We start from the raw sequence: 16,846 nt of genomic DNA on the forward strand, positions 1-16,846 counted from the left end.
ATGCAAAATACACTGGAAAGTTTCAGCAACAGTATTGAAAAAGTAGAAGAAAGAACTTCAGAGCCCAAAGACAAGGCTTTCAAATTAACCCATCCAACAAAGACAAATACAAAATAATTTTTAAAAATGAACAAAGACTCCATGAAATTTCGGATTATTTTAAATGACCAAACATAAGAATAATTGGTGTCCCTGAGGAAGAAGAGAAATGTAAAACTTTGGAAAACTTATTTGAGGAAATAATCTAGGAAAACTTCTCTGGTCTCACTAGAGATCTAGACATCCACATATAGAAAGCTCAAAGAACACCTGGGAAATTCATTGCAAAAAGATTATCACCTAGGCACATAGTCATCAGGTTAGCTAAAGTCAAGATGAAGGAAAGAATCTAAAGAGCTGTGAGGCAAAAGCATCAGTAATCCAAAAGGAAAACCTAACAAATTAACACCAGATTTCTCAGCAGAAATCTTGCAAGTCTGAAAGGATTGGAGTCCTATCTTCAGCCTCCTTAAACAAAATAATTATCAGCCAAGAATTTTGCATCCAGCAAAACAAAGCTTCATAAATGAAGGAGAGATAAAGTCTTTTTTAGAAAAACAAATACTGACAGAATTTGTGACTAACAATCCAGCACTACCAAAAAAAAAAAAAAAAAAAAAAATGGTAAAAGAAGTCCTAATCAAAATACCATCATTATTATTCACAGAACTAGAAAAAAATGATCCTAAAATTTATATGGAAACAAAAAAACAGCCCATTTAGCCAAAGTGAGACTAAGCAAAAAGAACAAATCTGAAGGCATCACATTACCCAACTTCAAACTATACTACAAGGCTATTTTTACCAAAACAGCATGGCACTGGTATTAAAAAGCAGGCACACAGACCAATGGTACAGAATAAAGAACCCAGAAATAAAGCCAAATACTTACAGCCAACTGATTTTTGACAAAGCAAATGAAAACAAAGTGGGGAAAGGACACCGTATTCAACAAATGGTGCGGAGATAACTGGCAAGTCACATGTAAAAACATGAAAATGGATCCTCATCTCTCACCTTATACAAAAATCAACTGAAGATGGATCAAAGACTTAAATCTAAGACATGAAACCATAAAAGTCTTAGAAGGTAACATTGGAAAATCCCTTCTAGATATTGGGGTAAGCAAAGAATTCATGACCAAAAACCCAAAAGTAAATGCAACAAAAACAAAGATAAATAGATGGGATCTAATTTAAAAAGCTTCTGCATAGCAAAAGAAACACTCAGAAGAGTAAAGAGACAATCCACAAAGTGAGAGAGAATATTTGCAAACCATGCATCTGACAAAGGACTAATTTCCAGAATCTATAAGGAACTCAAATCAACGACAAAAAACAAATAATCTCATCAAAAAGTGGGCTAAGGACATAAATGAAAAATTTTCAAGAGGAGACATACAAATGGCCAACAAACATGAGAAAATGCTCATCATTGCTAATTATCAGGGAAATGCAAATCAAAACCCCAATGTAATACCATCTTACTCCTGCAAGAATGGCCACAATTTAAAAATTGAAAGATAATCGATGCTGGCATAGATGTGGTGAAAAGGGAATACTTTACCCTGCTGGTGGGAATGTAAACTATTAAAACCACTATGGAAAACAATATGGAGTTTCCTTAAAGAACTAAAAGTAGAACTACCATTTGATCCAGCAACCCTACTACTGGGTATCTACCCAGAGGAAAAGAAGTCATTACACAAAAAAGACACTTGCACACATATGTTTATAGCAGCACAATTCACAATTGCAAAAATATGGAAACATGGAGAGACCTCATCTTTTTTTTAACTTTTAAGTTCCGGGATACAAGTGCAGGTTTCTTACATAGGTAAACTTGTGTTATGGGGGTTTGTTATACAGATTATTTCATCACCCGGGTATTAAGCCTAATATTCATTAGTTATTTTTCCTGATCCTCCCCATCCTCCCACCCTCCACCCTCCTGTAGGTCTCAGTGTCTATTGTTCCCCTCTATGTGTCCATGTGTTCTCATCATTTAGCTCCCATTTATAAGTGAGAACATGTGGTATTTGGCTTTCTGTTCCTGGTGCTGGTTTGCTAAGGTTAATGACCTCCAGCTTCATCTATGTCCCTGAAAAAGACATGATCTCATTCTTTTTTTTTTTTTTTTTTTTTAGACGGAGTCTCGCTCTGTCTCTCAGACTGGAGTGCAGTGGCGCAATCTCCGCTCACTGCAAGCTCCGTCGCCTCCCAGGTTCACGCCATTCTCCTGCCTCAGCCTCCCGAGAAGCTGGGACTACAGGCGCCTGCCACCACACCCGGCTAATTTTTTTTTTCGTATTTTTAATAGAGACGGGGTTTCACTGTGTTCACCAGGATGGTCTCGATCTCCTGACCTCGTGATCCACCCACCTCAGCCTCCCAAAGTGCTGGGATTACAGGCGTGAGCCACCGCACCCAGCCGATCTCATTCTTTTTTATGGCTGCATAGTATTCCATGGTGTATATGTACCACATAACATAAACAAACAGTAAACAACAGTAAACGAACAAACAAAAAACCCAAATAACCTAATTTAAAAATGGGTTAGTGGCCAGGCGCAGTGGCTCATGCCTGTAATCCCAGCACTTTGGGAGGCTGAGGCGGGCAAATCACGAGGTCAGGAGATCGAGACCATCCTGGCTAACACGGTGAAACTCCGTCTCTACTAAAAATACGAAAATTAGCCGGGTGTGGTGGCAGGGGCCTGCAGTCCCAGCTACTCAGAAGGCTGAGGCAGGAGAATGGTGTGAACCTGGGAGGCAGAGCTTGCAGTGAGCCAAGATCGTGCCACTGCACTCCAGCCTGGGCGACAGAGTGAGACTCCATCTCAAAAAAAAAAATAAAACAGGTTAAAGATCTGAATAGGTATTTCTCCAAAGAAGATGTACTAATGGTCAATGTGTATATGGAAAATGCTTAACATCACTAACAATCAGGGAAATGCAAATTAAAATCAAAATGAGATATCACTCTACACCTGTCAGGATGGCTATTGTCAAAAGAAAACAAACAAACACAAGACAGTAAGTGTTGGTGAGAATGTGGAAAAACATGAGCCCTTGCAACCACTGGTGGGTATGCAAAAATTTTCAGTTAATATGAAAAACAATATTGAGATTCCTTAGAAAATTAAAAATAGAACTACCATATGATCCAGTGATCCCACTTCTGGGTACTTATCCAAAATAATTTCAATCAGGATGCTGAAGAGATATTAGCACTCCCAATGTTCATTGCAGCTGTATTTCCAATAGCCAAGATATGGATACAATCTAAATGTCCATTAAGAGATGAGTAAAGTAAATGTGGTATAGTCATTCTATTGAATACTACTCAATCTTAAAAGAGATTCTGCAATATGTAACAACAGACAATTTTAAAAACTGGGATACTGGGGCCGGCACAGTGGCTTATGCTTATAATCCCAGCACTTTGGGAGGTCAAGGTGGGTAGATCACCTGAGGTTGGGAGTTCAAGACCAGCCTGACCAACATGGAGAAACCCTGTCTCTACTAAAAATACAAAATTAGGCAGGCGTGGTGCTGCATGCCTGCAATCCCAGCTACTCGGGAGGCTGAGGCAGGAGAATCGCTTGAACCCAGGAGGCAGAGTTTGCAGTGATCATGTCATTGCACTCCAGCCTGGACAGCAAGAGCAAAACTCCATCTCAAAAAAAAAAAAAAAAAAAAAGTGGGTGGGGGGGCGTGAGATATCAAGACTCATTCTCTAAGTGTAATAATAACACTGGCCTCTTGGTTCAAGGAAAAATAAACCATGGGAACAGAATAGAACACTTACAGCCAAGAAACACAATCATGAATATGTGGAAATGTTATATATCACGAAAGTACAACTACAAGTTAGGGAGGAAATGGGAATGTTCTAAAAATGGTAAGTGGGATGGGGAAGGAGGAGGAGTGCGACTCAGGAGAGGTCCACAGGAAATTTCTGCTATATCTGTAATGTTTTTTATCTTTTTTAAACCCAGCACCACAACTGCTATGTAATGTTTTATGTATGTATTGTGTGTGTATGTATGTATGTATGTATATACGCATGCATGTTTAAAAAGAAAAAGGAAGAGAAGGAGGAGGACCTAAAGGAAACGTGGCCAAATGTTAAGATTTGCTAAAATTGAATGCTGTAATTGTGTATTATTCTTTACTATCTGTGCTGCCCAACACTGTAGCATAGCTACACGTAGCCATTTAAGTTAATTAAAATCAAGTAAAATTTAAAATTCAGTTCCAGTGTCCCACTAGCCACATTTCAATAGTCACATGTGACTGGTGGCCACTAAACTGGGCAAGGTATAGTTTGAACATTTTCATCATCACAGAAAGTTCTACTGAACAGAGCGGGCCTATACTTTTCTATAGGTTTGATCATTCATATCATTCATAATAAAAATCAACAAGGATAAATTAAAGCCTGCAGTATACATGAAGAGTGAAGAAAATAAAAGAAACCTAAGTAAAAAGCACATCATCTCATTTATATAAAGTTTATACCTCTTTGAGACATCATCATCCTCTGTTGCCCAGGCTGGAGTGCAGTGGTGCGATCTGGGCTCACTGCAGCCTCCACCTCCAGGGCTCAAGCAATTCTCCTGCCTCAGCCTCCCGAGTACCTGAGTAGCTGGGATCACAGGTACATGCCACCATGCCCAACTTATTTTCGTATTTTTGTATTTTTAGTAGAGAAGGGGTTTCATCATGTTGGCCAGGCTGGTCTCAAACTTTTGACCTCGAGTGATCTGCCCACCTCCGCCTTCCAAAGTGCTGGGATTACAGGCGTAAGCCACTGCACCTGGCCCCTCTTTACTGTCTGATTGGACTGTCAGATCTTTATCTCTCCCGAAATTTCCCAAAACCAAAGGGGAACAAACTCTTTGTTGCGTTTCCTAGACACTATTTCCTTTACTTTCAGGTTATTTTACCCAGTTTTTCCCTTGAGACAAGGTCTTGCTCTGTCACCCAGGCCGGAATGCAGTGGCATGATCTCAGTTCACTGCAACTTCCACCTCCCGGGTTCAAGTGCTTCTCGTGCCTCAGTCTCCTGAGTAGCTGGGATTACAGGCACGTGCCACCACACCCAGGATAACTTTTTATTTTTTTATAGAGACGAGGTCTCACTGTACTGTCCAGGCTGTTGGGTTATTCTAACATTTGGCAGAGTATTTCATATGAGTATAAAAACTGCTCTCAGGAGCTGCTCTGTGAAAATGAAGTGGTTTTCCCACCTTTGGCTTTGATGACCATGATCCTTTGCTGCAGGTCGATGAAGGGCTGGATCAGGCAGAGCCGCGGTTCCTGCTTCTGACTCAGGCAAACACCGTTGTGATTCACAACCATCCAGCTCCGGTCATATAGCAGCCCTTGGTTTCCTACAGGCCACCTGGTCACCTAAACAGAAAGGTAGACGTGTCTTAGGCCAGGGCTCCCCAAAGATGGTCTTCACCTATTTGTACAGTGGCTACACAAACACAGATGGACTTCATTAATTCAGCACCTACTCTGGAAGTAAGAAAGGGAGGAAGAGAAGAAACTAAAACAAAGAGGACAATGCAAAGGAGATGACATGGGAGCTGGATATCTCCCATTCAGCCTCCAGGTCCACACTCCACCCTTCTCCACTTCAAGCCATGTTTTAAGTAGGTAATGTTTTAAGTATGTAATGTTTTAAGTAGGTAACTTTTAACAAATGTTAAGATTTGAGTACAAGAGTGCAGTGAAAAGCAAGCCTCTTTTCCCAGCTGGCTCCAGCCGTTGCTCTTTTTTTTTTTTTTTTTTTTTTCTGTTGTTTTGTTTGTTTGTTTTAAGATGGAATCTTGCTCTCTTGCCCAGGCTGGAGTGTAGTGGTGCAATCTCGGCTCACTGAAATCTCTCCTTCCTGGGCTTAAGCTATTCTCCTGTCTCAGCCTCCTGAGTAGCTGGGATTACAGGCACCTGCCACCGTGCCCGGCTAATTTTTGTATTTTAAGTAAAGACAGGGCTTCACAATGTTAGCCAGGCTGGTCTCAAACTCCTGACCTCCAGGAGACACATCCCATTCATTTGTCCCAATGTTGGTGACATCAACTTTTGTCACTTGGTTAACATGGGGTCTATTAGGTTTCTCCATTGTAAAATTCATCAATAAGTAGGTGGTACTTACTAATAATTAAGTATTTTATGGAGAGATATTTTCAGAATATGCAGATATCCTGTTACTTATCAAACTTTTATTCATTTGATTTAGCATCTATTGATAACTATTGCCTAAACCAATTCTTGGCACGATGGTTGCAAAGTGGTTTTTAAAATTCTATTATTGATTTATTAGTTGGTATTCTATAGTAGGGTTGAGCTTCTTCTCTATTTATTCGCTAATTCATTTTTACTTTCTACTGGACTCATGGATTCCTGTGTTGCTCAAATGCTCACCACTCATCACTATCAGTACTTATTTTGATGTACATATTGCCAAAAACTTGGCCAACAGGAGCTCCTTCAAGCTGACTCCTGTGTCCTTTTGACATATCTTCAGGTCACCTGGGCAAAGTGCTTGACTTCAAAACCCTCAGCCTTCCTATCTATAAAATAGGGATAATATTACTATCCACCTCATATTTCACCATTTTAAGGATCCAATGAAACAAATAAACACATACAATGCTTCAGCACACAGCCAGCACACACATTCAGTGAAAGTTACAGCTATAATTAATAAGAGCAATGACACAGTCACCACTCAGAAACAGGGTCCTCTCAGGAGTCCCCATGAACAGAGTCATATTCGAAAGTCAACACAGACCAAGAAGGGAAGAGTGAGAATGGCTTTTCTCATCACAACACTCTGATGAATGATTTTGATTTTCTTCATGCTTTTCTTCACTTTATCAAAAAATAGAGAGAGAGAGAGAATAATAAAATAATAAAGAGAAGACTTTCTATGCTGCTGTGAAAGTCCTTACCTCAAACGCAGCACAGGATTTGATTGGATAGAGGTAAAGGTTGGTGACAACAAGTGGCCCAAGGGCCCCCTCCAGGACTCCTACAGCTTTCTCTGAAGGAGTCTGCTGGGTTCTGGCGACGTCAGACACAGGTGGGGCCACAGGCACAGCATTTACAGTAGTAGATGAGTTGTTCCAAACCCCGGAGCCTGTGAGGGCATCTTCCTGAGGGAAGAGGCTATGTCTGCCCGTGACAGCAGGTATAACGTCAGCCTCGCTCTCTGCTGATGGGGCTCCAGCCTCCCTGGTGTCAGCATGGGCCTGAGGGACAGGCCAGTCCCCTGATGAGTGCAGGCGGGTGTCTATGATGAACCTAAGAAAGGCCTGGACATCATCCAGCGTTGACATGTATCCAAATGAAATCCTCACAGATCCTGTGGGCTGCCCATCTATGAGGTCCATATTGTCCCCACAGACATGACCAGCCTAGGATAAGAGGGAAGTGCATCAGCCAGAGTGACCCCTTTCTCATAGAGACATTGCAAACAGTTTGACAGATTAAATTTTGTTAATTTTAAAATTAACCCAGGAAAACAGAACTGCAACATTAATATGCGCTGTGCATCTGAGACATAGCTCAGCTCTCTACACGCAGGGGACAACTTTCTGGATCTCATTTTGCTCAACTGTAAATTGGAACCAATATCAATCTCAAGGGGCCATTAACAAGTTTAACAGAAATACTTCATGGAAAGCATTTACCTAGAGCCAGGCACAGGGCTGGCTCACAGAGGGGTCAAAACACAGACTAAGGTTTCAGAAGCACCGAGGAGTCAACCTCAAGGTCTACCCGAGGCTGAGATGGGAGAAACATCACTGGTCATCCTCGTTAGCCTCTCAGTACTGAGGGGAGGCCTGCATCCCTGAGAGCTGCCTCTTGACAACAGGGAAAGGCAGAGATGCTTCCCCTGCAAATGACCAGCCTCGGGCCACTGTGAAGACCAAGGTCAGCTTGAGTGCCTCTGCCAGAAGGTGGGGAAGAAAGACAGGAGAATCTCAGTCTCCGAGCCCGGCTGCCTGGTGTTGGTCACTGGTCAGCACAGTGCGTGGAGCAGCCCCGGACAAACCTCGGTGCTGGATCCGGGTCAGACACCCGAAGAAATGGAGCCACAGCATTCCATAGGACCAAATATTCTCTCTGGAGCTGTGTTTGTGTTCTGAGCCTCCCTCTCCCTCTCTATTTCTTCTCCCTCTCTCCTATCTCCTCCCTCTCCTTCTCTCCTATCCCTGTTTCTTTTTAAACAAAACTTAGTTCATGGTTAGTTGAGATCTAGTATATACAATATTTCATGGCAACCAAAGGAAAATCAAATTAGAAACTCAAACCAATAAAGACTCTTTGCAACTCAAATTATTCCTAATGAAACGGTTCAAAACAGGCTACACCCTGAAGTGAAAAACTTCAGCCCGGGGGAGAGACACGGAGGGTGGGTATTCTGGGAGACAGAGAATCCCTGGAGCCCTAGAAGAGTTCCACTCCACACCCAACCCAGATGTCGGCTGACTCCAGCTTGGAGGCTGTGCTTCAGGAGGGCTGAACCAGGTAAGGGCACAGCCTCACATATCCCTTGTTAACACTCCTCTCTTGCCTTTAGATGGTTGGCCTCAAAGTAAAAATCAAATCCAAAAGTCTGCTATAAAGATAATATCTTGAAGCATTTTCTTTTCTTTCTGTTTTATTTTTTTTTTGAGACAGAGTTTCATGCTTGTTGCCCAGGCTGAAGTGTAATGGCACAGTCTCGGCTCAAGCAATTCTACTGCCTCAGCCTCCTGAGTAGCTGGGATTACAGGCATGCGCCACCACACCTGGCTAATTTTATATTTTCAGTAGAGACAGGGTTTCTCCATGTTGGTGAGACTGGTCATGAACTCCTTACCTCAGGTGACTCACCTGCCTCGGCCTCCCAAAGTGCTGGGATTACAGGCATGAGCCACCGCACCTGGCTTTTTTTTTTTTTTTTTTTTGAGACGGAGTCTTGCTCTGTCATCCAGGCTGGAGTGCAATGGTGTGATCTCGGCTCACTACAACCTCTGCCCCCTGGGCTCAAGCAATTCTGCCTCAGCCTCCTGAGTAGCTGGGATTACAGGCGCATGCCATCATGCCTGGCTAATTTTTGCATCTTTAGTAGAGATGGCGTTTCACCTTGTTGGCCAGGCTGGTCTCGAACTCCTGACCTCAGGTGATCCACCTGCCTTGGCCTCCCAAAGTGCCGGGATTACAGGCATGAGACACTACAGCCAGCCTTCTTGAAGCATTTTCCATGTGTATTCCCTGTCCTTTGTACATGCACAGAGTAGGCGTGGAGAAATGAGTCTGCACAGCAGCCCCCACCCCAGACGCGCAGGCAGCAACAGGTGTTGTTGGGTCTCGCTGACTGGTGTCCGGACTGCAGAGCCCTGTACCAACCTGAAAATTCTTCCTGACCATCTCGTTGCTTATGCCCAGGTGCCTCTGGCAGGCCCCAGTGTTACAGAAGCAGCCAGTTCGCAGGTGGATGTTGTAAAGACTGGCCATTTTGTCCACCTGTGGATTTAATGTAACATGGAATGAGCTGTTACCAACGTGCAGTTTTACTCTAAGAGTTTCAGATCAGGATTTGGACCTCTCTTTCCTAATAATAAAATGATGATACAAGCCTGGAATTGTCCCCTAAAATGCCATGATCTATCATAGGTTAAACATTGTATAAGATGTTTCAGTGGGGCTGGAGACAGTGCCTTATTGGCATAAGCTTCACAGGGTTGGACCACAGAGCGGGCCCCGTGAAGTGCTATTCCGCACAGGGTTTGACCACCCCGTGAAGTGCTGTTCTGCACAGGGTTGGACCACAGAGCGGGCGCCGTGAAGTGCTACTCCGAGCAGCCCCGCCGCAGCTCGCAGCCTGGACTCCAGGTGTTACTGTGTCCATGCTGAGTGTGATTGATTTGCTTTTCCTACTTTCTCCAACTCTCGGTTTAATCATAGAATTACTTTTCAGTCCAGAAGTTCCCAAAGCTCTTTCCTGCCCTCTGGAGGCTCTGGGAGGTGGTTCGCATTCACATGAGTCCCTGGGATGTTTGCTCCAGCTCCTCCAGGCTGTGAGTCAAGGACTCCATTCCCCCAAGGGCCTGGGGGCCCAGTGGGAGTCCTCACCCTGGGGCTCAGGCTGAATTCAGCGGGAAGAGTCACTGCAAATAAACACATCTTCCTCAGCTGGGTGAGACTTTGAATTTTTCTCCCTGGGAAGTCACATGTGGAGTGGCCAGAGGTCACCATGTGGTCAGCCAGGGATCTTGGCTGGGCAACGATGCCTCCCACAGACCCTTATCAAGACCATGGCAGCCTTCACCTTGGCCATCTCCTCTGGTGCGTCAGTGAGAAGAAACCATTCTCTGGGTTGAATTGAGGGGCTTCAGATGAACAATTCTGTTTCTGCACCCTTGGCTAATGGCCCACTGGCATGCAGACCTGCTAGTGAATTCAGGAGTCTCCCAGCTCTAAGGTGAGTCCTGGCAGCTCTACTGGGCCCAGCCAACTCCATCTCCAGAGTGAGGTTTCCCTTCACCAGGCAATTCCTAGGGAGACCCCCGACCCCCTGTCCAGCTCCCACCAGGCTGAATTAGAGTCCATGTGGCTGCCCCTCACCTGCTCCCCCATATTCACCATTCCGGTTACTTTTTCTGTGAAGTAGGTCACCCCAAACTAGGGAGAATAAAACAACCACCCTTTTATGCAGCTCATGGCTACAGTGTGGGAAAAATTCAAACAGGGCACGGAGGAGATGTCTCCTCTCTGTCTCAAAATGTCCGGAGTCTCAGCTAGGAAGACTCGAAGGCTGGGAGTAGTTTGGCATCTGGGGGTTGGGATCATCTGGAGATTCCTTTACTCCTGGGTCTTTGTGGTCCCCAGGCTGGAAGGGCTTCAGAATTAGGACCACCAGCCACAGTCCTGAGCTTGGCCTCTCCGTGTGGCTTGGCATCCTTGCAGCACACACAGCAGCCTCAGGGAACAAGACAGTAGCTGACAGGGTAACTCCAGGCTCCAAACCTAGTGTCCCAGGGAACAAAGCCAACGTGGCATCACCTCTTCTGATCTAGCCTTAGAAGCCATGCAGTGTCACCCTCCCAGCACTCTGTTAGCTATGAGCGAGTCACAGATCAGCCCAGATTCTAGGAGAAGACCCATGGATCCCCAGCCCTCCATAGAGGAGTGTCAAAGTTGCATGGCAAAGTCGCATGGCAGCAGAAGATGCTGTTGCAGCCACACTTACCCTTTGTCCTAATTTCCCATTTATGCATCTGTCTCCTCTTGCCCTCAGCCCTGGGGAATCCCACACAGGCCCAGACTGTGCCCAGCCAGGTGAAGGACGTTGTTTGCTATGGCAAGATGAGCACAGCATTCAGGGAGGACTGAGAAACTGGCCCAGTAACAATGTGCTGGAGGCTTCCAGCCTGGGAGTCTTTGTGCCCAACATTTATTGAGCACTTACTTTATCCTGGGTGCTGTGCTAAGAGATGTATATATTGTATCTCATTTAATCCTTATATCAACACTATAATCAGGGTATATTGTTATCCCATTTCACAATCTTGGAGGGCTTAACTTGCCCAAGTTCACAGAGCCGGCAAGAGGCAGACAGACTCTGAGTCCCCACTCTTAACCACCATGCAGAGTGACTTCCAACAGTAGGAGAATAAAATTAGAGGCCTGGATATACCAAAACAAGAACCCAAAGCCTTCTCATTGGCAGCTAAATTCTTTACACATCCCATGATGAAAAAGAGACAGCCAAACCCAAATGATGTTTCCGAAGGCCACCGAAATCGCTGTGGAAATTCCCACATCGTGAAGTTCCCTGAACCAGGAAAAAATCATAACTGCACTTGCTTGAACTGGCACAGTTAGTCATGCCTTAGCCACCGAATCCATTCACATGGTGAGCTTCCTCTACCAATGCACAGAGGGAGAAACTCATCCTGTGTCTAGCCCTGGGGAATGAGACTCCCCAGACACGCAGCCTCACGTCCTGGCGATTCCTCTTGTTGGAGGCTTCTTCTCCACCACCAATCCCATGCCCCTGCCACAGCACACACATTCCTTTTTTTTTTTTTTTTTTTTTTTTTTGAGACAGAGTCTTGCTCTGTCACCCAGACTGGAGTGCAGTGGTGCGATCTCAGCTCATGGCAACCTCCACCTCTCGGGTTCAAGTGATTCTCCTGCCTCAGCCTCCTAAGTAACTGGGGTTACAGGTGTGTACCACAATGCCCAGCTAATTTTTGTATTTTTAGTAAAGACAGTGTTTTGCCATGTTGGCCAGGCTAGTCTCCAACTCCTGACCTCAGGTAATCTACCCACCTCGGCCTCCCAAAGTGCTGGGATTACAGGTGTGAGCCACCGTGCCCAGGCACATTTACTTTTGATTCAAGAATAAAACTTATGTTATCAATGACCTAGAATAACATATTTAAGAAGGTAAACTTTTTGCCTCTGATGCATTTTCCACCTTCACCCCTCCAAAAGCATTTAAAATATTGTGCTTCTTAGTAATGTCAGGGCTGGTTCTGCCAGTACTGACAGCTGAGGGCATGGGGGCGAGGGGTCTGCACAGCGGCCATACCCAAGAGACCACCTGTGGCTGTACAGTGTCTGCCCCTGAACACCAGTGAGGACCAACATCTTCCCCAGGAGAACCTTCCCCAAGTGTATTCTTTAGAAAGTGTAGGGCTATTCAGAAAAGTGGGGGAAAAGATTCCTTGGGAAATGAATTTTGTTTGGGAAATCTAGGGTTTAGCAAATGTGGATTGACTCCCTAACTCATTCTATAAGGACAGCATCATTTTAATACCAAAACATGGCAGAGATACAATGAAGAAAGAAAATTTCAGGCCAATACCCATGATGAACATAGACACAAAAATCCTCAACAAAATACTAACAAATCAAATCTAGCAGCACATTAAAGAGCTAATCCAGCCGGGTACAGTGGTGCACACCTGTAATTGCAGCACCTTGGGAGGCCGAGGTGGGCAGATTGATTGAGCTCAGGTGTTCAAGACCAGCCTGGGCAACATGACAAAACCCTGTTTCTACAAAAAATACCAAAAAATTAGCCAAGTGTCACTACTGGGTATCTACCCAAAGAAAACGTCATTATGTGGAAAAGACACACACACACACACACACACACATATTTATAGCAGCATAATTCACAAGTGCAAAAATATGGAACAAACCTCAATGCCTATCAACCAATGAGTGGATAAAGAAAATGTGGCATATATACACCATGGAATACTACTCAGCCATAAAACGAAACAAAACAATGGCCTTTGCAGCAATTTGAGTGGAGCTGGAGGCCATTATTCTAAATGATGTAACTCAGGAATGGAAAACCAAATATCATAGGTTCTCACTTATAAGTGGGAGCTAAGGTAAGAGGATTCAAAGGCATAAGAATGATATAATGGACTTTGGGGACTCAGTGGGGAAGGATGGGATGAGGGAGGGATAAAAGACTACATATTGGGTACTATGTGTACACTGCTTGGGTGATGGGTGCACAAAAATCTCAGAAAACACCACCAAAGAACTTATCCATGTAACCAAAAACCACCTGTACCACAAAAAACTATTAAAATAAATTAGCTGGGCATGGTGGCATGTTTCTGTAGTCCCAGCTACTCAGGAAGCTGAGGTGGGAGGATCACTTAAGCCAGGAAGGTCAAGGCTGCAGTGAACCAAGATCATGCCACTGAACTCCAGTCTGGGTGAGACAGAGTGAAACCTTATCTCCAAAAAGAAAAAAAGAAGAAGAAGAAGAAAAAGCTAATCCACCATAATCAAGTAAGCTTTACTCCTGGGATGCAAAGCTGGTTCAACGTACACAAATCAATATGTGTGATTTATCACATAAACAGAACAAAAAACAAAAACCACATGATCATCTCAATAGACACAGAAAAGGCTTGTAACAAAATTCAGTATCCCTTCTGTTAAAAACTCAACAAACTAAGAATCCAAGGAGCATACATCAAAATAACAAGACCCATCTATGACAAAACCACACCCAACATCATACTGAATGGGCAAAAGCTGGAAGCACTTCCCTTGAAAACTGGCACAAGATAAGGATGACCTCTCTCACCACTCCTTTTCAACTTAATACTGGAAGTCCTAGCCAGAGCAATTAGGCCAGAGAAACAAATAAAAGACATCCAAATACGAAGAGAAAAAGTCAAGCTATCTCTCTTCACTGATAACATGATTCCATACCTGGAAAATCCCATAATCTCTGCCCAGAGGCTCCCAGAACTAATAAACAACTTCAGTAAAGTTTCAGGATACAAAATCATGCATGAAAATCAGTAGCACTTTTATACACAAATAATGGCCAAGTTGAAAGCTACATCAAGAATGCAATCCCATTTATGATAGCCACAAAAATAATAAAATACTTAGGAATCCACCTTACCAGGGGGGATATCTACAATGAGAATTACAGAATACTGCTAAAAGAAATCAGACACCACGCAAACAAACAGAAAAACATTCCATACTCATGGATAGGAAGAATCAGTATTGTTAAGATGGCCATACTGCCCAAAGCAATTTACAGAGTCAATGATATTCCTTTCAAACTACCAATGTCATTTTTCATGGAATTAGAAAAAAAAACTACTCTAAAATTCATATGGAACCAAAAAAGAGCCCAAATAGCCAAAACAATCCTAAGCAAAAAGAATAAAGCTGAAGGCATCACACTACATGACATCAAACTATACTACAAGTCTATAGTAATCAAAACAGCATGGTTCTAGCACAAAAACAGACACATAAATCAATGGAAAAGGTTAGAGAACCCAGAAATAAAGCCACACACCTACAACCATCAGATCTTTGACAAAGTAGACAATAACAAGCAATGGGGAAAAGACTCCCTATTCAATAAATGGTGCTGGGATAACTGGCTATCAATATGCAGAAGATTGAAACTGGACCCTTTCCTATCACCACATACAAAAATAAACTCAAGATAGATTAAAGACTTAAACGTAAAACCTGAAAGTATAAAAATCCTAGAAGAAAACCTAGGAAATACCATTCTGGACATAGGCCTTGAAAAAGATTTCACGATGAAGACTCCAAAAGCAATTGCAACAAAAGCAAAAATTGACAAATGAGGCCTAACTAAACTAATGAACATCTGCACAGCAAAAGAAGCTATCAACAGAGTAAACAGATAACCTACAGAATGAGAGAAAATATTTGCAAACTATGCATCTAATAAAGGTCTAATATCTGGAAGCTATAAGGAACTTAAATCAACAAGCAAAAAACAAACAACTCCATTAAAAATGGGCAAAGAACATGAACAGACGCTTATCAAAAGATGACATATATGCAGCTAATAGCATATGAAAAAATGTTCGACATCATTAATCATGAGAGAAATGCAAATTAAAACCACAGTGAGATACCATCTCACACCAGTTGGAATAGCTATTATTAAAAAGTCAAAAATTAACATATGCTGGTGAGGTTGTGGATTAAAAGAAACACTTATACACTGCTAGTGGGAATGTAAATTAGCTCAGCCACTGTGGAAAGCAGTTTGGAGATTTCTAAAAGAATTTAAAACCGAACTACCATTGGCCAGGCATGGTGGTTCATGCCTGTAATCCCAGCACTTTGGGAGGCTAAGGCGGGTGGATCACATGAGGCCAAGAGTTTGAGACCAGCCTGGTCAACATGGTGAAACCCTGTCTCTACTAAAAATACAAAAATTAACCATGTGTGGTGGTGCACATCTGTAATCCCAGCTACTAGGGAGGCTGAGGCAGGAGAATCACTTGAACCCAGGAGGTGGAAGTTGCAGTGAGCTGAGATTGCGCCACTGCACTCCAGCTTGGGCGACAAAGCGAGATTGTCTCAAACAAACAAACAAACACACAAACAGAACTACCACTGAATCCAGCCATCCCAATTCCTTAACCTAAAGGAATATAAGTCATCCTACCATAAAGGCAAATGCACACATATCTTCATTGCAGCATTTTCTCAACAGCAAGGACATGGAATCAACCTATATGCACATCAGTGGTAGACTGGTTAAAGAAAATGCGGTACATATACACCCTGGGACACTACACAGCCACAAAAATAAATGAAACCAGTCCTTTGTAGCAACATGGTGCAGCTGGAGGCCATTATCCTAAGTGAATTAACATAGAAACAGAAAACTAAATACTGCATGTTCCCACTTATAAGTGGGAGCTAAACATTGAGTATACATGGACACAAAGAAGAAAACCACAGCCACCGGGGCCTACTTAAGGGTAGAAGGTGGGAGGAGGGGAAAATTGAGAAACTATCTATCAGGTACAAATGTAACAGGCCTGCACGTGTATCCCCTGAACCGAAAATAAAAGTTGGAAGAACGCCAGGCACAGTGGCTCATGTCTGTAATCCCAGCACTTTGGGAGGCTGAGACAGGCAGACCACCTGAGGTCAGGAGTTCAAGACCAGCCTGACCAACATGGTGAAAGCCCATCTCTACTAAAATACAAAAATCAGCCAGGCATGGTGGCGCACACCTGTAGTCCCAGCTATTCGGAAGGCTGAGGTGGGAGAATCACTTGAACCCAAGAGGTGGAGGTTGCAGTGAGCCAAGATCACACCACTGCACTCCAGTCTGGGTGACAGAGCAAGAGCAAGACCCCATCTCAAAAAAAAAAAAAAAAGTTGGAAAAATAAAATAAAATAAAAATAAAGAGCCAGGTACCTCCCTCGCCCTCTCTCTTGCTTCCTCTCTGGCGGCACAT

At 43.4% G+C, this 16,846-nt stretch overlaps 1 protein-coding gene across 1 annotated transcript in view; it reads right to left on the minus strand.

Moving 5' to 3' along the window:
* MOCOS (molybdenum cofactor sulfurase) overlaps positions 1–16,846 on the minus strand; it is a 58,973-nt gene that overhangs the window by 23,731 nt on the left and 18,396 nt on the right. Inside the window, exons 7-9 of the mRNA XM_023207478.3 lie at positions 9,453–9,569; positions 7,007–7,471; positions 5,294–5,456 (exon numbers count right to left, since the gene is read on the minus strand). Coding sequence (XP_023063246.2) covers positions 5,294–5,456; positions 7,007–7,471; positions 9,453–9,569 — 745 coding nt within the window. The remainder of the gene's footprint in view (positions 1–5,293; positions 5,457–7,006; positions 7,472–9,452; positions 9,570–16,846) is intronic.

This window comes from Piliocolobus tephrosceles, chromosome 18, assembly GCF_002776525.5.
Source record: "Piliocolobus tephrosceles isolate RC106 chromosome 18, ASM277652v3, whole genome shotgun sequence".
NCBI lineage: Eukaryota > Metazoa > Chordata > Mammalia > Primates > Cercopithecidae > Piliocolobus > Piliocolobus tephrosceles.